General features: G+C 35.4%; 8 protein-coding genes and 1 pseudogene across 15 annotated transcripts in view; 8 read left to right on the forward strand and 1 right to left on the reverse strand.

Moving 5' to 3' along the window:
- LOC116845905 (mannosyl-oligosaccharide alpha-1,2-mannosidase IA-like) overlaps positions 1 to 25,855 on the forward strand; it is a 245,816-nt gene that overhangs the window by 177,750 nt on the left and 42,211 nt on the right. The gene's annotated exons all lie outside the window — the stretch shown is intronic.
- The window catches only part of LOC116845914, a 174,806-nt gene that overhangs the window by 96,635 nt on the left and 52,316 nt on the right, over positions 1 to 25,855 (reverse strand). Inside the window, exon 2 of one of the 5 annotated variants that reach the window (XM_032819163.1) lies at positions 25,062 to 25,187. The exons of 3 other annotated variants lie outside the window; for them this stretch is intronic. In XM_032819163.1, coding sequence (XP_032675054.1) covers positions 25,062 to 25,184 — 123 coding nt within the window. In that variant the 5' untranslated portion in view covers positions 25,185 to 25,187. Of the gene's footprint in view, positions 1 to 25,061; positions 25,830 to 25,855 lie in introns of those variants that run through there. One more of the 5 variants, XM_032819162.1, reaches the window with a different exon arrangement.
- On the forward strand, positions 2,871 to 5,151 carry LOC116845909. Its single transcript, XM_032819149.1, has 5 exons — positions 2,871 to 3,126; positions 3,468 to 3,696; positions 3,783 to 3,893; positions 4,277 to 4,367; positions 4,765 to 5,151. Exons 1-5 carry the CDS (start codon positions 3,048 to 3,050, stop codon positions 4,903 to 4,905), a joined length of 651 nt encoding a protein of 216 aa, XP_032675040.1. The 5' UTR covers positions 2,871 to 3,047; the 3' UTR covers positions 4,906 to 5,151.
- On the forward strand, positions 5,522 to 6,130 carry LOC116845925. Its single transcript, XM_032819178.1, has 2 exons — positions 5,522 to 5,908; positions 5,980 to 6,130. Exons 1-2 carry the CDS (start codon positions 5,735 to 5,737, stop codon positions 6,034 to 6,036), a joined length of 231 nt encoding a protein of 76 aa, XP_032675069.1. The 5' UTR covers positions 5,522 to 5,734; the 3' UTR covers positions 6,037 to 6,130.
- On the forward strand, positions 6,904 to 11,494 carry LOC116845927. The gene is made up of 8 exons (XM_032819180.1): positions 6,904 to 7,122; positions 7,407 to 7,526; positions 7,650 to 7,767; positions 7,899 to 8,163; positions 8,724 to 8,852; positions 9,010 to 9,100; positions 9,229 to 9,374; positions 9,498 to 11,494. The coding sequence occupies exons 1-8, from the start codon at positions 6,916 to 6,918 to the stop codon at positions 9,673 to 9,675; spliced, it is 1,254 nt and encodes a 417-aa protein (XP_032675071.1). The 5' UTR covers positions 6,904 to 6,915; the 3' UTR covers positions 9,676 to 11,494.
- Positions 12,582 to 13,464, forward strand: LOC116845918. The gene is made up of 2 exons (XM_032819172.1): positions 12,582 to 13,090; positions 13,172 to 13,464. The coding sequence occupies exons 1-2, from the start codon at positions 12,985 to 12,987 to the stop codon at positions 13,435 to 13,437; spliced, it is 372 nt and encodes a 123-aa protein (XP_032675063.1). The 5' UTR covers positions 12,582 to 12,984; the 3' UTR covers positions 13,438 to 13,464.
- Positions 13,927 to 15,709, forward strand: LOC116845917 (odorant receptor 49a-like). The gene is made up of 3 exons (XM_032819171.1): positions 13,927 to 14,214; positions 14,348 to 14,480; positions 14,722 to 15,709. Exons 1-3 carry the CDS (start codon positions 14,003 to 14,005, stop codon positions 14,773 to 14,775), a joined length of 399 nt encoding a protein of 132 aa, XP_032675062.1. The 5' UTR covers positions 13,927 to 14,002; the 3' UTR covers positions 14,776 to 15,709.
- LOC116845920 lies at positions 20,465 to 21,582 on the forward strand. The gene is made up of 2 exons (XM_032819174.1): positions 20,465 to 20,920; positions 21,037 to 21,582. Exons 1-2 carry the CDS (start codon positions 20,694 to 20,696, stop codon positions 21,164 to 21,166), a joined length of 357 nt encoding a protein of 118 aa, XP_032675065.1. The 5' UTR covers positions 20,465 to 20,693; the 3' UTR covers positions 21,167 to 21,582.
- On the forward strand, positions 22,311 to 25,068 carry LOC116845937 (annotated as a pseudogene).

Here is a 25,855-nt window from a genome sequence, read left to right on the forward strand (position 1 = left end):
AAATCGAAATTCAAGCAACAAGTGATTCTGGATTGTAACTTTTTCAAGCTAAAGCATGAGGTGAAAAATTTCATCTATTTATAATTTCATCCCAATTGTAGCATGATGAAATTGTATTTCTTTTTTGGAATTTTACACAATTTTTATAAGCGGGTTGCATAGACAATTATATCGCATTAAGCGTAACCGTGAAAATGGCGTGTAACTAAATTAGATCTTGCTTCGTTGTTGATTCTGTCCATTTTCAAAGTACTTTATTTCTTTATACTATTTACAGGCGTGGCTTCGATAATGTTTGGTATTTCACAAGTGAGTACGAGTTCTCAAGTGAGAATAATTGCATGGACATCTAATTTGTGTAACACCACCATTTGTTTCATATGAAAAAAATATATTTGTGACATTTACCAAACCTCAATTCATACGTAAAAATGTAATTCCAGGTATTCCTTGCATTATTGAGAAGCAACGTGAACGAGATTATAGTAATCATTATATTTGTCCTCGTACAATTTTGGTATTTGTATATAGGGAATTATGTCGGACAATTAGTTACGGATCATTACGCCGAAGTATTCGATATAACGTAAGTAACGAGAATTAGCGGGTGAGTTTGCAATGTGTAACACGAATTCTATGTTTCCGATTAAAAAAAAATTTTTACGCACAATTAGACACGTCAGATCAATTTCACGAAAATGTAATTACATTTTGAAAATACGCGTTCGAGAGAACACTAAGAAAATAATCCTTGCCAAATTTATGCAAAGGAAATAAAATATGTTCGGCACGAAATAAGTATTGAAATATATAACATATATTTTACAATCGAAATTACAAATATAGGTACTGCTCGTATTGGTATGTGGTATCGTTGCGCGCACAGAAATATTTACAGTTAATAATGAAGAAAACCTCGTAGAACTTCTTTTTCGGAGGAATATTTATAGTTTTTGGAGGAATATTTAACCTCAAAGGCTTCTCTACGGTAACGAATACGACTACCAAAAATATAACGATCTTATCTAATTGTTTCAAATAACTATGCCACCCGGCCTCCTTATCATCCACGGAAATATAAATTTGCAGCTCGCAAGCATATCGATATCTTATTTCACGGTCATATGTTCGTTCGCCCATTCGAGATGATCGATCAGGTCGCTAAAATTTGATATATTCGTAGAATCCCGTACGAGCGATTTCGAATATTACTATCGATGTATCTTAAATTTCAGGTAACTTGTTGTGTGATTGTTTTACACGTAAATAACTCTTCTTTTCCTTCTTCTGATATTCTTCATCTCTATGCGTTATTCGAGAAATTGTATTATATACTTACATATTAATGTGTGTGTAATATAATTATAAACCGAACTTCGAAAATATAAAAGTTATGTATGTTGCGCTGTACACGCTTATGCATATTCTTATCATATAATTCGCACGAAGCTGTGTATCTACTCTGCAAGTATATACTTCATTACGACGGCTCTTCATGAAACCAATGATATTTCCAAAGATATTCACGACTAATTGGCTAAATCACGTAATATTCTATATCTCACGAAAGTCAACGTGAAAGGAAATATCAGAAGTGCAACATTCGATAACTGGAACAATGATGAAAACAGGATTACAACATCGATATTTCATTGATATTTTATAGGAAAATAACAAGAGAAATGTGCATCTTCTTTGCTTACACATAAGCACCGTGCGTAATTTCATGATCTGTTTTTTTTCTTATCAGCGTTCCCATTTTTCCTCGTTACACTGTCAGGTCCAGTTCTTTCGTTTCGAACTAACAGATATCACGCGAAATGTATACGTCACAAAGACTATGACATGCGACGCTGTTGCAAAGACAGATCGAACTGCAACGGAATGAACCATGCCATTCGCGGCAAGCCGGTTTTCGCGCTTGCGTCGACATGCGAGAAGGTATCTATTTCCAAAGAAAATGTACGTGACAATATTATACGCCACGTCGCTCTAATTTTGATATTATCTCGATAACTCATTTCCTCGTTCCCTGTAGCGAGTCGGAAAAAGAAATTGAGGAAAATCGATCCTCTTTATTCACGCATACTTGCTGACGGTGCATTTTAAATTCGCCGCACCTGTTGTTCGTTTCACGACGACGAAAGTGATCGTTCTGTAAATTACGTCGTGAATTTAAAAGAAAAGAGGTCCATTACATCTCTAACTTCGACTATGGAGGGGAACCGCGAGACTACGCCGTCGCGGCTGTCATACGTGTTTTAGCTTTCGCCGACGATGGACTTCGCCGGAGAACCATACTATAAGCTGAATCGGTTTCTTCTGTTAAGCCTCGGCTTATGGCCTTATCAGAGTTCAGTCCTGAAGAAAATTCAAATGGTCTTTTTCCAGACATTATTTTTGTCCTTTCTATTATCTCAGGTACCATCCGCGTGTTCTTCGTTTTTTTCTTTTCAATTCACATTCAATCTCATTTATTCGTGTGATTGTTTCATTATGAATCCGAATTTAACAGTTGTTACAAATAATAGCGACATACGAATTTACGATGAATATACTCTCGCTCAATGGACTTTTCCTGAAAGCACTCTTGCATAATCATTTTCGCGTTATTTTCTGCATCATAACCTTTCAGTGAGTGCTGCTTTCAGTTCAACGTGTTTCTCGTGAGACAGTGCAATATCGATTTCTTTATCAAAATTATCATGTTCATCGTGATTAATGGCATTTACATTATAAAATACAACGCTTTCCTCTTGCTCACCGATAATGTAAGTATTGCTTTTAATTCGCTTGTCGACATTCTGTCTCGTCGAGCTTTTCAAGCGTGCTATTTCCGATTCACTTTTAAAGTGAGTAGTGGATATTAATTAGATAATATATCGCGAAGACTTTATTGAATGTTATTACGTAAAAATAATGGAAATTGACTAAGATAGCATGATACGAAAAAGAAAGAATCTCTTACAGAAAAAATAGAACATCCAGCAATTTACTTTTGATCGTAGATCAGATACATTTTCGACAGTATTCGATACGACTGGAATATGTTAAAGAGTCAGGCCGAACTGAAAATAATACAACAATATGCAAGTAACTCGAGATTGTACACAATCCAATTTTTCTGTAAGAATTCAAGCAAAACATCATCAATCGCATCGCGGACATTCATATAGCACGTTCACGTTTTTACACGCGTTACGTTACATTCACAGACATTTCTATAAAACATTTGATTAAACTATCCTCCAGAGGTGATTCAGAATGCAAATGCTTTCTCGTAATTTTTTCATCATCCTAAAAAACATCTCACTATTAAAATCGCAGACGCTTCTCGCAAAGATCGCAATTATTTTTAAATTCCAACGCGTTAAACTCGTAACAATGTAATCGCTCTACTTCGCGAAATACATGATGTAATTTGTATGCTTCAGCCTTAGTAACTATCTTTCTTCTTGGGTATGTAGTAATAAGTTGTATACCGATCATGCTTGATATAATCGTACCGATGGACGAATCTCGGCCGCGTTCGTTTATCTTTATAATGGAATTTTTCGTCGATCAAGATACGTATTTTTACGCTATTTTAACGTATAGCTTCTTAGTTAATTATGCCGGTTGCATCACGATCGTGGCCGTTGCATCGATTCTCATTGCGTATGTGTTGCATGTCTGCGCTCTATTCAAAATTACTAGGTAACGTAAAGATAATTCTTCGGAATGTTATGCATGACAGAAAAGAAGAGCCGATGAGTTTAATAACGCCGTCGTATTTTCGGCAGCTACCGCATAGAACAAATATTCAATAAGGACATGTTGCAAAAGGACATTAAGCAACGTATACTTTACGAAAAATTAATCTGCGCCATATACATTCACCGCAGAGCTACGGAGTTAGTATTGGCGTTCATCTTGTTCCTGTCGTGCTCGAAGCCTGTTTTGCGCGGGCAGCGTGCCAATCCGAAAAACGATATCCGTGATTAATAACGTTATTAATTTTGACGTGTTCCGTTGTCTAAAAAACTGAATAAATGAATAAACATCAAAAAGAAGAATACGTTTCGCGAATAAGACAAAGGCTTATATTAATAATCGTCACTTAAAACTCGAAAGAAATTTCAAGTAACGATCATTAACACAGGCCTAAGAGCGAAAGAGTGAAGTTTTTTTCCTCGGATGCGGTATCTAAGAACCCTCGCAGAAAGGATCGAGCGCAAAGGATCCAAAAATCGTAGTAAAATCGATCGATAATGAACGGCGCATTTTGCTGTTGAAGTTTGAACAATATCTTGACGAGCAGTTTCGCGACCTTCTATTTCATATTGTTAGGATTTGGCGTGGCTGTGATGAGCTTTTCCTTGTATCATGTAAGTATGATTTTTAATACAAAGTACACACAGTTATCACTTATTCCGATCGTTTTTCGTTACCACGAAAATACGCGGAGGGAATTTTATAGTGAAAATTGCTATAGAATCTTGTAACCGAGTAACCGAGATCGTTATTCTGCACTAACTGATTATCTCGTCATTTCATACGTGCTATTTATATCTTAAAAACTGAAATGTGCTATTAAAAAAATTTGTTACGTTCCTAACGAAACTTACTATGTTCCTTAACAAGATAAGCCCTACTGGTAATCTACCCCTGCACTACTAGAAATATAATAAAATTGAAAAGAATTTTCAATGAAAAAAAAGCTATAATATTCTCCACGCACGAAAAACATATAGTTAAGAAATAACGGCCGTTTCGTACGCGCAGTTACTCAATGCGACGCTAGATGATCCATTGGAAATATTGACATCCTCTGTCTTTATATTGGGATTATATTATATATTTCTAGGCAATTATGTTGGTCAGAATGTCATAGATACGAGTGTCGAAATTCATCAGATCACGTGAGTATCGTATCATAATTATTTTTATCGTTATATCGTTACTAATGCAGAAAACGTACACGATTGTCGACATACTCTTCGCATACATTTTTGGCGACTACAATGCACCCGTTACATCGTAATACACAATACATAAATAGTTGAGAATATTTACATATAATATCTTCTTATCTCACTAAATATACAGAGTGTCTCAGACCTCCATGATGACCCTTTGTGAGAACGTAGAACGGATTAAAGTGAGCAAGAAAGTCCTGTGCCGTTTTGCGATATTCGCAATAAAAGTCTAGAGAGATATTAATTAAAAAAGATTGGTGAATGATCACGCGCAATATGGTAGATGTACTGCAGTGGTGCCGTCTGCTGTTGTATACATTAAGTCAAACTGAACAAAAAAGTCCTTTGCCATTTTGTAAATGACCACATAGATTTTTAGATATTAATTAAAGAAAATTTGTGCATTATGATATACAATCATATATGTAACAATTTTTACTAATATTTAAAAATCTATGTGGTCACTTGCAAAATGGTAAAGGACTTTTTTGTTCAGTTTAATTTAATGTATAAGTATACAACGGCAGACGGCACCACTGCAGCTCATCTACCACATCGCGCGTGATCAATCACCAATCTTTTTTAATTAATATCTAGACTATTATTGCGAATATCGCAAAACGGCACAGAACTTTCTTGCTCACCTCAATCCATTTTACGTTCTCACAAAGGGCCATCTGGAGGTCTGAGACATCCCGTATATCCATACAAATTCACAAAACGACAAAAATCAAGATACTGATTGGATAAATCGTCAATCTAACGATATCACATTTATGTCGTTTGCTAATCCGTGCATTCACGCGCGTGTCAGCAGATATAGTACGCAGTGGTACACGGCACCGTTGTGGATGCAGAAATCGTTACTGTTCATAATGCAAAGAAGTAGCAGAAAGAGCGTGTTAATAGCTGGAGGTTTATTCCAGGCGTCGTTAGAAGGTTTCACTATGGTAAGTCAACGGACACCGCGAGATAATTATATTTTCACGCGAATATTGTAAAGGAAGAACATCGATTGCAGCTCATAAGCATGTCCATATCCTACGTCATGCTTCTCCTCTCGGTGAGGGCGCAATAGAGAAAACCGCAAGGAGAATTATAGACACGTTTAACCAGCTGGATAAGCATAATCGGAATAGGTGCGTGCGGCACATGTTACGTATTACCTCTCTGCGGATACGTTTCAGTAAAATTTATCGAACAACGTCTCTTCTTTCTCGAGATTACTCCCGCCACCCATAGCGTGTGTAAATTAAGCGTGAAACATTTCTTTAGTATTAAGAAGTGATATCAAGATGGATTGCGTAATATCAGCTTTAAACTTATAAATTCTATAAGTAAATATACGATATTTCCATAAACAGTGCAATAAATGAAGTACTTCCGCATAAATAATCCATTAAATCTGCCATCACGATACAGGTTTCAGATCTTTCCATATATACATCTAATAATCTGGTCCGTATTGCGGCATTAATTTTCTTTTATATAATATCCGCAGATATATTCTTGATAAATTTTCAAATAATTTACGATTCTTCCAATCCTTCTATAAATATCAGGCAGCAACATGCAAAGGAAATGTAGAGGAAGCAAACCTTTCCATTAGAGAGAAGAGGTTTCTCCCCTGCCGTGCGAACACGCAAAGTGGGTGTGAGTCACTTCGTATATCCGGCGGTGCATCCAGCGCGATGTGCAGAAACGACTAATATGTAAGCAGTCGAAACCTGACGGCCGTCTGCACGGTTCAGTGGCTCGGAGAAAAAATGAGAGCGTGTGCCAAAACGATCGCGCGTGCGCCAATTCTGCACGATAATGAATAATAAAAGCGAACATGTGTTTTCCGCCACGTTTGCGTAATTCGCCTGCATCGTTCCCTCTTTTTACCGCGAATTTTACGTAATAGTGAAATTTGCGCAAGTAAATTGCGAAAGTAGTTTGCGACAATTGATAACAAATGTGGGGAAGAAAAAATGAAATCCACAACTTGCGACAAACGCGACGGGATCTTCGAGGCGACATGAACTTCGTCGGTCAGCATTACTACCAGGTCAATCGAATCCTTCTCGAAATATTAGGACTGTGGCCATACAACAATTCGATATTCATACGGATTTACAGAGTATCGATGCTTACAGTTTTCGTGTCTTCCTCCATTACTCAGGTAACGTTCAAATTTTTTTGATATGCTTCATATTTATGGAAGAATTGAAAAAAATTATGACATTTGAAAATTTATAAAAAATATATCTGCATATATTATATAGAAGAAAACTGATAGCCCGACGCATATCACAGAATTATTAGATCTATATATTCTGTCATTTCTTTAACTGGTGATTAGAATTAATTGAATCAATTAATTAATTTATCTATTAAATCAAATTAATCGGAGAAATCTTTTACGGGATTTAAAATTTTCATGTTGTAATGAAATTTCCTCGACAGTTCGCGAAATTGCATGATACTATAAGCGATCTCGATCGCTTTCTGTACAATCTGACGTACGCGGTGCCTTCTCTTATTTATATCCTGAGATTCGTCACCTATATTACTAGCGGTAAACAGGTAGGTTTATGAATAATTCGAGGTGGGATTATCGGTATATTCTGCTTGATCATTAGAGGGTGATTAATTTGGTCGGAAATGTAACATTATTCCGCTCACGTATGATCATTTCGACATCGTTAGCTGAGACAACTGTTGGATCGAATACAACACGACTGGAATACGTTTAAGGACGGAGAAGAACGCAAGATTATACGGTGTAGTGCCATAACCGGAATGCAATGCACGATATTTGCCTACGGTAATTCGTCTTCAGATACTGCGGATTACGTAATTTGCACTAAATTATAAATTTCACAGACGGTACTGAAGCGTATATGTGAAGAAAACTATCAATCTGTTCTGATATGCGATGACACAACGTTGTTTCAGTTGTAACATTTATCCCACTGTTCGGCTATATCGTCACGCTGTACATTCCGACCTTCCTCGATTTCGTTCGCCCTCTGAACGAATCTCGTCCGAGAAAATTGCCCATCTTATCGGAATATTTCTTTCTTGACGAACAGGAATATTATTATCCTATGCTAGTGCACCACTCAATGGTAATTGGAATAGGTATAACCTTAGTAATTTCCACTGAGGCAATGCTTATGGTGTTTATTCAGCACGGTTGCGGACTATTTGAAGTAATCAGGTAAACGTAGTTGATAATTCCCGAAAGTGACACGCGTACTGAGAAAAATGTACTTGGTATTTAACCGGTACATAACTACAATTGCGCAGTGAAATAGTCATAGATAGAAAAATTATTTTTGTTGTGAGTATTACTATAGTAAGGATAATAGTAACTTTATATGCACATTCCTACACTAAAAGAGAAAAAATAAAAAATATTTATTCGGTGGACACTAATAACGTATTGCTTAAATCTGAATTATTTTATTTAAATAGAATAAACAATCAGCTATATGAAAAACTAAAATTTTAAAAAATTGCATACCTTATATATTTTCTTATTTGAACAATACTTTCTATTAGTGTAAGTAAATATGTTATTAGCAACCACTAAATAAATATTTTTTATTTCTTAGATTTTCTCTCAACATATTACTATATTTTTGCTAGAACAACAAACAAATATTGGCATGAAAAATAACTATAATTTTAGTGACATTAACCACTTTTTCTCTCAATGCGCACACATTGTATATTAAAATAATGTAAATAACGTATGTGATGGTGCTATTTATATAGTTATCGCTTGAAGCACGCTTTTGACGAGCATGAGACATCATGTATGCCCAACATGTCCGACCGCGAAAAATACAGTATGATTCACTCAAAAATCACCGAGGCCGTAATAATTCACAAGAGAGCTATCGAGTGAGTACACGGCGGAGATGCCTTAACTTTTTTGCTGGGAAATCAGTGCAGAGATCTTTCCTGAGAGAAACGTTTTTCCACCGCGAGAAAGAAAGGACACGTCATTCTGTGTTCCTCGTAGTCGACACACACGCGTGACTTTTCACTGCTGTTGAAGATTTTTAGATCGCTTCAAGTTGGCGTTTAACTCGTCTTACTCGATCATGCTCATACTCGGCATAGTCACGATTACCATCAACATGTATCGCGTAAGTCATATATTACCCCTTCCAGATAAGTAATAAATTATTTTATGTCATGTCTCTGTGATTTTCCTCAATTTTTATTATGTAATTGCAAGCGTGATGTGTAATGTGCTCAAAAATTCGCTCCTTAGCTACTCCGAGCCCTTGAAATGATGAACGATTGGGAGGAACTAATGGCGTCCGGGATTTTCGTTTTAGGCCAGTACGGTTACTTGTTTGGCGTTAACTATTTCGGTCAGAAATTAAACAACTATAGTATTCGTATGTTCAATATGACGTAAGTCTTTGCAAGTGATATACCACTAATGTATAGTACTAATGTTATCATAGATTTTAATAAGAAATTCAGTAGAAATAAAAGTGAAACAAAACACGTGTTTTTCTGACTACGATTGCATAGATATGAAGCATTCTGGTATACGGCGCCAATACAAGCACAGAAAATTCTTATATTCATACTCCAAAAGATGATGAAGGGTTATGCATTGAATATCAGCAATATTGGCATAATTATAGCATCGTTGGAGACCTTCGCATCGGTAACAATATATTTCTTGCAATTTCAAACGAATAATTAATTAAGAAATAAACATTATCTCATACAGCTATAATAACGCAACCCTCATGAACTTTACATGACAATGATACCATAATCGATACCTAAACCTAGTTTATTAATTCATTTCTTATTTCTTTTTATTCTATTTTCAAAATATCATATATCTTAATTATTTCTTTCAGTTGACGAACATGACACTGTCATATCTTACTGTGATCTACTCCGCGCGTAAAGATTGAAATCAACCGTGACTTTGATTCTAATGATCAATACAACAGACTAGTAGCACTTATGAAAAAACTCAATTTTTGCAGAATAAAATGCATTCGCCACAAGCATTAGTAAACATTATGTGAGAAGAACACAGCATTATATATTTAATAAGCCACACCTCGTACATTTTTATATCGTGAATCATAACACCCCTCGCTTCTCTGATAACACTACTTTTCTAATTTTTTATCACTTTGCAGATTATCGGTTTTGATACAGCATAAACGTGATTGTTGAAAAACATTATTGATACTTTGCTGTTTTATTCTTTCTTATTTTACCCCATTTCAGTATTTTAACCTAGTTCAGTATGTTACCCTATTTTAGAAGGTTACAGAAATCGATTCTAATCGATAGTTTAGTCGTCCCCTGTTTTATGGCATTCGAAGCAACGCTTTTTGTTCGTACCCTACAATTTCGCAAGGTGGTAATAATGTGACTCAGTGAGGGGAAGATCGAAATACATAATAAAACAACAGAGAGAAAGAGAAGTAAAAGGTTATACAAAGTATCTAAAAATCTTAAAAAATATTTTATCCTTAAATCTAGATAAATCTTACTGCACAAATATATTGTTATAACAACCAAAGTCAGATCTATTTATTATCAGTCTCATTATATCAATCGAACCGCCGACATTTTAAAATGTTTTTTCGAACGCGGCATTCTCGTTTTATCAGACATGAGCGAAATCACAATCTGCAAGTAAAACGTTGCTTCGTCTGACTTGGCTATTTTTCTATTTTTCACGATAAGAATGCAAGAAAAATCCTTCGCGAAGCTGTTATCTTCGCAGTATCATAAATAAATGAAAAAAGTATTCCTACGTTTCATAACGAAATTATTACCAAGGAAAAATAAATCTATCCTTGGCATGCAAATCCAGTAGTACTTTCGAGAGAAAAGGCAATTCTTCTCGTGAAGAATTCGCGATGATAATCGCAGTTTTCTTTTTTATATGTATTTATTCTCAATATTATTTTTACCTCAACATATCTCACGCATCATACCTTATTTTATTCCTATCAAGACACAGTTAAATCACCGAGTATTTGAAGTATGCAACTTATCGTGTCGAACGACAACAAAACAAAAAAAAAAAGAGAAAAAACACCAACCACACACATTCAATGCACTAAACAATTCAAACTTGACGCGCGACTATTTCACGAGTGGTAGTAACGCCACGCTGTTTCGCGACAACGCGGGAAAGCAAAGCTCTTCTTCGCACGACAGTCCATGCGATATTGAAGAAAGCACCGCATATGAAGAGCATTGCTCGCTATTGCGCCCGCGCTGCGCCACGACGACGACGTCGCGCCGCGTCAGGTAAAATTATCACTTGCGTTATCCTTATCCAACGAGAAATTTATAGACATGTGTGTCGTCATTGAGAGATGAACAATAACTTTATTTATTATCAGAGAATAGTCTCATATTCGATAACAACAAAAATGTCGAGTTCGCGTTAGAAACATCCTCATGAAAAATTCTCACCTTCCGCTTCTTTAACTAGCTTAAAATTGATATTAAATAATCCTCTCATAAAATGGTACACACATCATACTTTGAAGAATTTTATGTAGAATTTTATATATATATATATATATATATATATATATATATATATATATTTTTTTTTTTTTTTCCCCAAGAAAATATGTGTGGTTCATTGTTCATTCCGCATTGTTTAAATACAAAGAACGCAAATTTTGATGCACTAAAACTGTTCGTTTCAACGCAAAACTCACGCATCGACGACTCGATCAACTATGAAGAGGAGCTGTATATAATCCGCGACATAAGAAAATTACCTTCTTATTGAAGAAATTGGCAGTCTACATTATGCAAATTAATAAATTTTTCCCCGTGTATTACTTTTATCTATATTCGCGAAATATATGCACATTGCTTTTTACTCATTTTTTTAATACCTAGACGTTTTACAAATTGTGGAAATTATCGTACGTATCTCGCGTTCACCGCACGACCAAGCAAAGTGCAACGTAGCGATAAATTCAATAAATGGGGATAAAGGTAGGAGGGGGCGTAGATATCTCTCCGTCTTTGAGCGCAGACGTATTTTGATCATCGCGAAGAGATGGACTTCCTCGGAAGCAAATACTATAAACTCAGTCGACGTCTATTACTGATAGTCGGTTTGTGGCCGTACGAGCATTTATCCCTCAAATATTTTCAAGTAATGCTTTGTAACGTCATTGTGATGTTAACAACAATTAGCCAGGTATTGAGTGTTGTCACGTGTGCAGAATAAATTAATCCACTAATAACGCGTATTAAATGCGATCTTATGCGATGTCATTCAGTGATGTCACGATATAGAATATGATATGGATGAAAATATGTTTATCGTCAATTTCATTTAATCATCGTGGTTTTAGGCGGTAACACTGGTAAAATTGAGACAAAATATTAATCTCATACTGAAAATACTCTCTCCTACTATACTTTTTTTAATCTTTATTGTAAAATACCAAACATTCTGTGTCATCTCTGGAAAAGTGAGTCGTGAAACTGTTTGCAGTAACATTGTGTGTGTGTGTGTGTTTTGCTTTTTCTTTTTATTTTACTATATATATATATATATATATATATATATATATATATATATATATATAGTAAAATAAGAATACTCTATGACATTTATTTCCATATACTACTTTTATTCTCTATTTCTTTAATTAAACATATAATTCCAAAAAGTAAGTAAATATCTCTCACTACACATTTATCCGACTAAAAATATCTGACTGAAGGAAATCTCCCGATTCTTTATTTACGAAAGAACACTGATGTAAGAAAATTAGAAGTTTTCGAATTTACATTGTATATGTTTAGAAAACATTTGCAATGTAAATGAGAAAAGTTCTGATTCTCCGTGCCCGTGACGGCAGGAAGATCGTACAGTGAAGACACAAATCTTTGTAGCAAGATTCAAAAATGTATTCTGAAGTATCGCTTTAAAAAACGATCGATTTTATATTCATACGTTCTCTTGAATTCTGACACTTCTCGCGAACAGCTACGGCGCCTGATGGAACACGTAGAAAAGGATTGGAATATGCTTAAAAATAAAAGGGAACTAGATATCATAGAAAGATATACTTATATTGGAAGTATGTGCAGCTTAGGGTTCACAAGTAAGAAACTGACATTCGTATAAATCACTTTAGCTTTAATCGTGTCCTACAATCGTTCCAAAGGTTTTCTCGTATTTTCAGTACTCGGTGTCGTATCAATAATAGTATGCATTTTCTTGCCGTTTACACCGATTATTCTCGATATCATAGCGCCGTTGAACGCCTCACGTCCACTACAACTTCTGTTCCCGGGGGAGTACTTTATCGATCAGAAAAAGTACTTTTACGCAATCTCGTTGCACTTAGCCCTTACTTTGATTTTAGTAGTGACTACTCTATTGGGCACCGAAACGCTGTATGTAACACATGTACAACATGCTTGCGGATTGTTTCAAGTCGCCAGGTAAAAAAGACAAAGGTGCTGAGCTGTAAATTTAACGTAACTTGTTCGGAATTTTATCTTGAGGATCTGATTCGATCGATAGACGTAAAGTGGATTGTGCTATGCTTCGCTACTTTTTCAGTTACCGAATGAATCGAGCGTTCGACGAGAATCTCTTACAGGCTTACGCACCTGAAAAGAGAACGATCATCGTCTGCCGAAGGATAATCGAGGCCGTACACATTCACAAAAGAGCTCTGGAGTCGGTATATAATGGGCATTATTCTTGCTAATATATAAAAGAAATATTCATATCGTTAGACTCGAGAGAGATTTCTCTTGACATCACGCGACTAAAAGATAACAACGTCTTCCGACGACAGCAAATCAACGCGCTAGCTTTTCTTCTTCTTTAAGGTTTTCCGAATACTTGTGGTCCTCCCTGGCTGTATCGTACACTATTCTACTCATAATCGGAATCACATCTCTCATCATTAATCTTTTCTGTGTGAGTATTACTTCTCTCATGCTTCTTCCCGCGAGAATTTTTCTTCTAAACATTTAATTTGCCGACTATTTTATGATGTGATATGATGAGATATGTGCGGTCGATTGTATATATTCGTGGCTCAATTTCTTGCTCGTATTGCTTGCAGTTTTTTCAAGCGGCATTAATCGTAAAGGAGATAGACGAAATATTACGAATAAGTGTGTTCATTATCGGTCACGTCTTTTATTTATTCTTGGGTAATTACGTTGGGCAAATTTTAATTGACCATAGTGTTGGTATTTTTGAGAAAACGTACGTATCTTCTGCGCGGAATCGAAAATAAAAAGAGCGCCTACAATCGCGCGAAACAATTTTGTGTCGTGCTGATAATAATACGAAACCTCGATTGAGCTAGATAAAATCTGACCTTTGGGCAAACTTTCAGATACCTCACGCGATGGCATGATGCCCCTTTACGAGCGCAAAGGTTACTGCCGCTTATAATGCAAAGAAGCATGAGAAGCTGCAAGATGGTTGTGGGCGGCATGTTCGTCCCGTCATTGGAAGGCTTCGCAGCGGTAAATGTTGTACGAAACATTTAGCTCTTTTAGCAGCGAATTTAACTTTTACGATAATTAACAGAATACAGTTTAAATATTTTAATTTCGTGGAGTATTGCATATAGAATCAATCTAATCGAAAAAGCTTTCTTCTCAGTAATTTTCGATAATTTTTGTCGCCGCCGAAAGAGTTAAATAAAAATAGTCAGATATATGTACAATAACACTATATGACAAAAATTCTGAATTGAACTTGCAGCTTATGAGTACGACTATGTCATACTTTACGGTACTCTGGTCTGTAAACAAGTAACGATATTAGTGCTACGAAACGATCATACCGTTTACGATTCATAGTTATTAAATCAGTAGAAAAGTTGAAAAAAAAGATAATCGTAATAATCACAAGATGGCTATCAAAACTTCTTTACCTAGATTTTCAATATTTCACAATAAACATGACGAAGACATAAAACAATTTAAGATAAATAAACAATAATTTCACATCAAGCGTTTCTTTTTCTCTCTTCGTATCTATTCATATACAGTATATTCATGTTTTACTGATAAAATTACAAAATTAACGAAAAGTTTGATACTTTTAACATCAATGTTATCAGAACTATGTCTACCCAATCGCCGATATATTAATAATGATTTTTAAAACATTGCTTTCACGTGTACGATATAAACAAAAAAAAATACAAGACTATCTATTCTTTTCAAAAAATGATGCGCGTGTCGTATTTTAAAGAAATATATCAGGACGTTTTCTTTTAGAGGATATTCACTCAAACGTACACTGTATTTTTAAAATACTGTCGAGATACACATGTTGCTGTACTAAAAGCGTTCATTGTACTTCAACGCGATGTGTAAGTATCGACGACTCGACGAAGTATGAGGAGGAGCGTACACGATCGGACATAAGAAAATTGTCCTCTCATAAAAGCAGACTTCTCGATTACGCAACTTAGTAAAATTTTCTCCACGTAGCATTTTCACATACATAATCGTAACGTAATGTAATAGATAATCGTTGTCTTTTTTATAATATGTAGATTTTGTAAATTGGAACTGTAAATTGAGAGTCATCGCGCGTATTCAGCATTAATCTTATATTAGTGTAAGAGGTGCATTATAGCGAAAAATAAAATAAATACAATAAATGAGAAGCGCGGTCGGAGAGCGCGTAGGGCTACTTCTTCGTCTTTGAGGGCAGAAACATTTTGACCGTCGCGAAGAGATGGACTTCCCCGGGAGTAGATACTACAAACTCAATCGACGTTTTTTAATGTTAGTTGGCTTATGGCCGTACGAACATTCAATCTTCAAATACTGTCGAATGATATTTTGCAACGTTATCGTATTATTAACGATAATCAGTCAGGTACAATATAACGTCAGGTATTATATAACATATCGTGCGCACGAAAAATAATTCACTGATATTGTGTATTCAGTGTGATAGCATTTAGTCATATTGCGATATATAATGTTCCGTATAACAAAAGCAAAGTCGTTATTTATTATACTCATTAGTGCTCACATATATATTTCAAATTCGAGTTATATTATTATTGTAATCTTCGAAAAACTCTTAAAAATAAATTTTTTTTATATATTGAAATTGCTTAAAATCTAGAGAAGTTGTCATTTTTTATATTTATGCATTTAAACAGCAGACTTACACCTCTTAAACTTTATTCATTATCTTTTTTAATAAGAAACAGAGGCCTAGTGTCTAGTTTTACGGAACGCCTCATATAATCTCATAGCTAGGTATTTTTTAATTTAGTCTAATCGTCGGTTTTCAGGTAACGCACCTAATAGCACTGAGACAAGATATTGACCTCGTACTGACAATTCTCGCTTCTACCATACCTTGTATAATTTATGCTATAAAATATCAAACATTCTGTATCATCGCTAGAAAAGTGAGTCAGTAATACGTTACTCTTCGCAACGTCATTGCGCCATTCCCGATTTTATACGTCTCTATTTCTATAACGCTGAAGTCCGTATATAATCTCGTGAAAAGAAATAAATTCACTTATTGCACCTCTAAAATAATAATAAAAGAAAATAAATAAAAGAAATAAATTCACTTACTACGAAAATTAGATAAATCTGATTGCAAAAGATCAGTTTTACTTTTTTACTCATGAAATATTAGGTACATAAATTTCAAAATTTCATATAGTTATGTAAAATGTGTAGCAAATTTTTGTAGTAAGAATCGAAAATATATTCTATTGTAAAGAATAATCGGTTTTGTTTCTGCATTCTCTTAAATTCTCACACTCTACGCGAGCAGCTAAGACACATCTTGGAATACGTAGAAAAAGACTGGAATATGCTTAAAGATAAAAGGGAATTGGAAATCTTAGAAAGATATACTTATATTGGAAGCATGTTCACCATAGGTTTCACAAGTAAGAAACAGATACACGTGTAATGCACTTTTGTTTCAATCGTAACGTACAATTGTGATGAAAAGAGTCATCTTTTGGTATTTTCAGTTCTCGCTGTTACGGGGATAATAATTTTCGTTCTCACCCCGCTTTTACCAAATGTTCTTGATATTTTTGCACCACTGAACTTCTCGCGTCCACGACAGATTCCGATTCTGGGAGAATACTTCGTCGATCAGCAAAAGTATTTTTACGTCATTTTGTTGCACTTAGATCTTACTCTGATTATAATAATCATTACTCTGTTAGGCACCGAATCGTTGTACATAACACACGTGCAACATGCTTGCGGATTGTTTCAAATTGCCAGGTAATCAGTTAAAGGAAAAACCGTGCACGATGCCGAACTTAAATTTTATCTGGAATATGTAACTCGATAGATAGATAGATAGATAGATAGAGAGAGAGAGAGAGAGAGAGAGAGAGAGAGAGAGAGAGAGATGAAACGATTGTTCTTCATTATTTTTGCAGTTATCGAATGAACCAAGCGTTCGATGAAAACCTCTTACAAGTTTATACACCTGAGAAAAGGACTGGTATCGTTTACCAAAGGCTAATCGAGGCTATATACATTCACAAAAGAGCTCTCGAGTCGGTATATAATAGGCATTTTTCTTGTTAATATATGAAAGAAATATTCGAGCAGACAATTAACGTATCCGTTTGTCTATCGTTTTGCGTGAAATAATATTCGTATCGTGAGACTCAAGAGATTTTTGTTCTTTTGAAACTACGCGACTGAAAGAGGGCATGAAAGGATACATAACGTTTTTGAGACAACAACAAATCAATGCGCTAGTTTTTCTTCCTCTTTAAGGTTTTGCGAAGTCTTATGGTCCTCCCTGATGGTATCGTACAGCTTTCAACTCACGATAGGAATCACATCTCTGATCATTAATCTTTTCTGCGTCAGTATTATTTCTATCATGTTTCTCCACGCGCAGGATTTTCTCAGAAACATATTAAATTTATCTGATATTTTACGATGTGCATGACCATGAAACAATACATACGATCAGTTTTAAATTGAGAAAACCTGCATTATTTTTCAATATCATATATAATTTGACGTTCAAATATCTTACAGCTTTTTCAAACGATTTTATTCATGAAGGATATGAGCGAAATAGTAAAACTAGTTATGATCACCTTCGGTCACATCTTTTATATCTTCTTGGGTAACTACATTGGGCAAGTTTTAATAGACCATAGCGCCAATATTTCCCAGAATATGTATGTATACACTATACATGAAAGATGAAAAGAATGTCCGCGCGCAGCGGACAATCTTTCCTATATCGATGATAACACGAAACAACACGAAACTAATAAGATATAACCTAATTTTTGAACAAATTTTTAGATACTTCACGCGATGGCATAGCGCACCTTTGCGAGCGCAAAGATTATTGCCGCTTGTAATGCAGAGAAGCATGAAAAACTGCAAGATGACAATAGGTGGTATATACATTTCGTCATTCGAAAACTTCGCGACGGTAAATGTTAAATATTACGCAAGTACGAAATATCTAACTCTTTTAGAGGCGATCTTGCGTAAACTATGGCTTCTATGGCAATTAACACACTGCAACTCAAATCTTTAAAATCTCTGACTAGACAGTCAAACTTCTATGAGATAAGATAAAGAGAAAGATCTTGTTAATTTTCACCGCCGCTAAAAGAGTTGAATGAAATAGCCACATGTAATATACAGCCAGTTTGTAATATAAATCATGAATTGAAATTTTAGCTTATGAATACAACTATGTCATATTTTATGGTGCTTTGGTCAGCACGAAAGTGATGTTATTAACGATAAAAAAAGATTATAACAACTGTAGTCGAACTGAATTCGATTCATTGAATCAATAGAGAAATTTCAAAAAAGAATCGAAAGTATTAATGTAATAAGATAATTAATGAAACATCTTCACACGTAGAGATTAATACTGTTTACATAAGAGATCACTAAATCATATAAAACGATTAAAAATGAATAAGTTCATGTCGACCGTCTCTGATTTTTATTTATATCTATTTAATGTTACTGTTATGTATACCAATCATTTTTCACGTGGGCCAACGAGGCTAAGAGCGATTTATTGCAAAATTCACTTCACTTACGAGTGTATAATATGCACACTATATCACGATATAGTCTCAGTAAACGCGAAGCGAACTATTGTATCTGACTATCCGAACGAAAGTGACGAACCACAATCAAACAAAGACCCCGATCGCGTCTGCGTCGACCGAGGAAGATAAAATATCGGGAAAATTGGAAAAATGCGGAGGTAATTTACTGTCTCTTATTACGAAAAAATGCCGGAGAAATTTGCTAGCCGTCCGTCCGCCTCCTCGTTTCCACGTTTCCTCCCTTCGCGGCGCGCGAGTATATTAATAAATCATGAATAATAGTGCTATATACGCGCACCTAAATGACTTCGCGCGATGGACGTAATTTCATGTAGAAAATTGGAGGAAGAAAAAATGCGAAAGATAGAACATAATAGAATTCGTTCATTGCCCGATCGCATATTTCCCCGCGGGCAGTTTCGTTTCGATCTTCGCGCAAAATGAACTTCGCTGGCAGCAAATACTACGAGCTGAGTTGCACACTTTTGCTGTCGATTGGTTTGTGGCCGTACGAGGAATCGGGATTCAAACAGATCAAAATGTTGGTGTCGTCTGGCTTCATCGTGTCGTTTTTTTTCGTAATGGTACGGTACAGTATGGCGGAGTAAATTTAAATCGCGTGAAAGCTCCTCGTCCCCGAAGGACGCGCGCTACGAATCTATTTAACTCTCCGATAAACTCGCGACCGAGTGTTTTTCTTGTTTCATTATTGGCGATTTCGCAAAACATCCCGAATCGCATACACGATTTCCGCTAACTTAAGGCCATCGCCAGTTACTTTTGCGCGGCATACGCAGTAGATTTCACGCGATCAGTCTCTTACACTTGCTTTATTACGTGAAATATCATTTATAGATTGCAAATATAATTATGTCGAGGTACGATATGGTCATTATACTGAGAACCTTATCGATTATTATTCCGTGTCTGATTGTTCTTGGGAAGTACATCACCTTTTTACTGCTTCCTGCGAGTGTAAGTGTACAAGACGATCGCTTGGTACCTCGTTTTCTTAGGACGCACAATCATTCGTTCTAACTTAATAGATCGTGCAATACGTATTCTATATCTTGCTTTTCATCTCACAAACGCGTAACAATTTCGTTTCATCATATCGCGAAATCATGCGCGTGACTTATTTACGAGCGTACGCAATCAAAAGAGAGAAAGAGATCGTTGTGCGAATAAAGATCATTCCTTTTCATATTATTTTTTGTCGAACCCAAATGTATATATCACGGCAACCACAGCTAAAGGAACTCATGGAACGGGTACAGAACGATTGGAATACTTTAAAAGACGCGAAGGAGCTCGAGATAATACGGAAATATGCGCATTTCGGAAATATCTGCACGATTGTCTTCTTAAGTACGTAAGAAGTGGAAAGTAATACTGTGAGAGAATATTAAAAATAATTTATTTCACTATATTCTCTATATTTTCGTTACTATAAAGAATACTTCATTACTTGCTCAGCATATAAATATTTATTCCTTTTATTTCATTTTATTCGTTTCACATCTTTAATCATCGTTACTCAACTCAAAAGAATCGAGCAATAACTACAAATCTATGTGTAATTGCAGTATTCGGATACACGTGTGCATTCGGTTTCATAGTGATGATATATATACCAAGTATCCTCGACATCGTGATGCCGTTAAATGTAACGCGCGTGCGAACATTTCCCATAGATGTCGAATATTTCATCGACCAAAACGAATACTACTACGCTATATCTTGTCATATTATTATATCGCTAATCTTTAATTACACTACAACATTAGGCACAGAATCGCTGTACTTAATGTACGTTTGCCACGTTTGCGGAATGTTTAAAATTACCTGGTGAGTATTACATAACGGGACACCGAAATAGAAATATGTTTCTTTCTTTTTTTCATGTATTGACGCGCCTAAGTCTCGCAACTTCTAACATTCGGCACGATTTCTTCCTTCGATAGCTATCGGTTGCGGCATGCCTTCGATCAGTACGCTCTACGAGCTTCTTCCACCGTCGCGAAACGCACAGCAATTCATATGAGAATAATCGAAGCGATACAGATTCACAAGAGAGCTCTCGAGTTAGTATAACGTGCAATTTAATTACCGATGATCTGTGCATGTTTCCCATGACATGGCTAAAGCTAGAAACACACAATGCACGATTTCATGCCTTTTGACATGCATGCTAAGTTAGCATGTTCGACCGACAGCTCAGTTAGTTCACTGCATACATCTTCCAATGTACGATAGCAATGCATACAGTGAACTGTCGATCAACATACATATAAGAAGACAGGAAATCCTTCTAATTGTTATATATTAATAATTGTTACGATATATATGGTCATGTGACACTTTCAATCAAGATCTAATCGGTTTTATGAATTTCGTTTAAGGTTCTACGATTTCTTGTGGTCTAAACTGGCAGTGTCCTACTTTGTCCTGATAATAATTGGTATAGCATCGTTAAGTATTAATTTGTTTCGCGTGAGTAACAAATAATTTAAATGTCCCACCTGATCACATTGAGAGAAAAATTTGTTGATCTAACATTATTATCTCTCTGTGATTATAGAGTTACAAGTACTAAAAATTTTTTTCCGCAATAAAATCTTCCCACGCGCTTGAAATAATTATTTTTCTTGAAATTTTTTCTCTTGACATGCTGTAGATTTTCCAAGCGATTATCGCAATGAACAACGCCAATGAGTTAATAACATCCTTTCTGTTTGTCCTTGGCCATTTCATTTACATATTCTTTGGCAATCTTGTCGGACAGTTCTTTATAGATCACAGTATAAACGTCCATAAAAATTTGTGAGTACAATTTCAGAATATACTACCTGAGGACTATAGTCTCTGAGAATAGTAAAATTGAGAATTTATAACGAAACATGAAAACGATAAATATAGAATTTTCGTTAAATTATAGATGCAATACACGATGGTATCACGTACCTCTACGAGAGCAAAAATTGATGCTGTTCATCTTGCATCGAAGCATGAACAGTTGCAAATTGGTCACCGGCGGCACTTTCGTTCTATCGTTAGAAGGATTTACCACGGTACACAACGCTCGTGACAATTCCAGTAAAGTATCATTGCATTTTTCAACGATAACGCTAATATCTCATTACAGCTTATCGCCACATCGATATCCTACTTTATGGTGCTATCGTCTGTCCAGAATTGACAGCGCGGCAGTCAAAAAATAATTACGCTCATTTGTCCTAATTTGTCATGATGAACACTCGTTAAACTACCGACATCGTCAGTACGACTGGAATATATACGCACGACGAAACACAAAGTAACTTAAGTAACATCTCACTAAATCTCAGTCGACTCAACGTAAGTCAAATTGACGCAATCAGCGTCAATTTCACAGCACATTTATATTGCTTTAATAATTCATTTTATTAGTCTCCCTAACATTTTTGCGTGCTGGTGCAAATAAAATGTTGCAACAGTTACACTTTATCCGTATCTTTACCGTATCAATTAACTGATCGTTATTATAAATGATTAATAAATGAATAATAAAATTTAAGTATATGAGTTGTAATTAAACTACACATGTGTCATATTTTTGGAAGAACACGACATGGACGTTATTGTGAGAGTTTTGTCATCCGCTCTGCTGTTCTTGTTATTCCTTATAAAATATCTCGCGTATTATTTTGTCACAGAGAACGTAAGTACGGAAAATAGTATTTATGTCAGTATATATAGATCATTGTGCTATATAAATATTGTAATGCAAGGAGGTTTACGAGAACAACAAGGGGAAATGTATAAATACTAAAAGAGGAAAACCGATTGGTGTGTAACTCGAGAGAGTTGTATGCACCGTATTGTATTCCCCTTCGTAGGAGTGTTTACGTTCTATCGCGTAGGAATGATCGTAATACGATGAAAGTTTATTATTATTCTTTCATCTCCAAGAATATTCTATTCTTTGTATTCTCCATGACAGATAAAGAAATTGATATGTCATATTCAAAATAAACGCTTTAAAGAATAACAAGGAGCTGGATGTAACCCATCGATACGCGAAAATACGTCTGTAATACTAATCACTAAATCTTTAGCTAGTAAAAAATACTGTAATTAAACGTGACAGAGAGTGAGTCTTAACGGCACGCTTTTGCAACAACAATCATCGAATCAAATACATAAAATTGCACGAAAGCATCAATGTACTAGCACCAGTATCGCGTGTCTCATATTGAAATACCTAACGTTTATCGCACGAATGATTTCAGTGTTAATTTATGAGTTTAGTTATGGTTATGTGTATTTAATACACATGTGTATTTAATACATGGCAAGTGTCTCTAACGTCATGGCGCCGCTCGACAAATTCTAGCGAGCCGAATTGTTGTTCTGGGTCAAATATTTTGTCGACCAGAAGTATTATCACATAATTAAATTTAGATATAGGATTAATCTTCACTGCAATTCAAGCTACCTAATCGTTTTGTTTAACGGTCTGCATATACGCAAATAAAATGCATATACGCATTTAAAATAGCGAGGTATACGTTGCGTATAGTACGCGGTAGACATCGCGTTGTTGGATGTCGACCCATTTAGTTTACATTTTTGTTTCTATAGTTATCGCATGGAGCATATAATCGACGCGAACCCACCGAACGTATTCATTGGAAAATATTATGTCTGTTATGACAGTGTGGTAGCCGCTGTGAATAGCCATAGAAGAGCAATCGATTGTTAGTATCGTGAATATCGTGTAATAAAGTGAAAAATAAATATGTATTAACGCATTTCACTAAAAGTGTATAATTAATTTAAAACTCTACAAGAAAATAGACACGTATATTTTAATTTCAATTAAATTTCTTTTAAACACGGAAATTTATTACTGGAAGCAAAATAGTAATGATAAAGTGTACTTTATGTAACGGCTTTTTCATTTTCTCAAAATTTTCCGAAATCATCAGAACGATCTTATATATCAGAAAGATATACATATATATATATATATATATATATATATATATATATATATATATATGGCGTTAATACTACTCGAGGTGACTTCGTTGAGCATGAATCTGTTCCTGGTAAGTGTAAAACAGGATATCCTTCGCGAGATAAGTAAAAATAAAAATATATTTACGGATAGATCAATCGATAAATGTCCTTTTCTCAACAGCTGTTACAAATGATAATGTCAGCAGGCGCAATGTATGATCTAATAAGATGTCATATATCTCTGTTGCCACTTCTTCTATATGTTCGTAATCAATTACGCTGAACAAATTTATAGATCACGACACCGAGATCTACGAGAAGATGTAGATATCTCAGATAGAATAACGCATCATTTATACACAGATACGTGTGAATAACTTTGTAAAAGTTATCTTTGCAAAATATTAAAGATGCAGCTTGCGATGGTACAACGCGCTAATATAGAAACAGATATTATTTATAATACAAAAAACCGCGAAATGTTACCATATGAGTGTCGATAGTTCGTATAATCTGTCGTTGCAAAGTTTCACTACGGTAGGAAAAACCCATTCGATGTTGCGCGATTCTGTGCTCTTTTCAATCAAAATGAAAAATGAGTCGTCTGTCTCAATTCGCGAGTGCGACGCTCTCTCACTTTACCGTTCTCTGCTCGATACGGAAATGATAACGACATTTATCACGAAAGTACACTTGCTGGAATGCCGTCAAGTTGTTGTAATGTTTCAGCCGGGGACGGCGAGAAATGACATTATCGAATAAAGGGCACTATATCCTCGAAGACGTTTTAACGCTCGCACGTTCACTAACGCTGTTCCAAATATATCACGTTTATGCTGCGCGTCTTGGAATATTTTCGCGCACGAATCATCATACGTCGTGTTGAACTAAAATTATTCTGACGGGCAGTTTCAATGTCACGATATCTGATCGCATGTTGTCCGCGAAACGCTATCGTTAGATTATCCGTTGTTTACACACTTACGTTACGACTCGAGTTTCTCGACTGTGTCCAAACGATTAATGGTGCAAAGCTACTATCCGTAAACGGATACTCTCCTCTGGAGGAACACTCCAGGGTACCATCTGTTTTCCACATCACCCTCATGTCCTGGTGAAGAAAGAAAAGATTACCCTGATATAAGTTGTTTCTATATTATTTACCTGTCTGAAATTCACGATCTAATTTCACAAATAAAACGAATACGTCACTGCCGCGTGCACCATTTGGCTAAAAAAATCGCGCGATGCACACTGCTTGTTCTCATCATTTCTCTGAAAGATCTTGTCTCTTGAAAAGAGTTTCATATTTTCTTTATTCTCAATAACCACCGAAACGCGACATTAGAATTGTTCACTTCAAAGCACTGATCTCGGAATGTTTGAGCCGAGAACAAGAATAGAAACAAAGTAACTGAACCGAATCTTATAACACTGCGTCTCTCCGCTACTTGATTCGTAATGGTATAGAACGTATTTTGTTCAACATTGCGTCTGCGTATCTTTAGGGGAAAGTAAGAAATAAAGGACATCGAAATAACCGCATATAACTAAAAATTGCTATAATGTAATAATTACCACCTATTTCCATAATGACACAATGACATAACTTCTCTCTGTATAAAGATACAATATTTGTCTTTTATATTTTCTAAATTATTTCAAATTATTCTATATTCTCTCTCCTTTCGCGTGTGTATAAATGATTCATAAATCCCAAATTCCGAACTATAGTTCTACCACTCACGCGAGGAAATATGACCATAGAAAAATTGCTAT

Source organism: Odontomachus brunneus, unplaced genomic scaffold (genome assembly GCF_010583005.1).
Source record: "Odontomachus brunneus isolate Ranch 3 - 2012 unplaced genomic scaffold, Obru_v1 Obru_scaffold_059, whole genome shotgun sequence".
Taxonomy (NCBI): Eukaryota; Metazoa; Arthropoda; class Insecta; order Hymenoptera; family Formicidae; genus Odontomachus; species Odontomachus brunneus.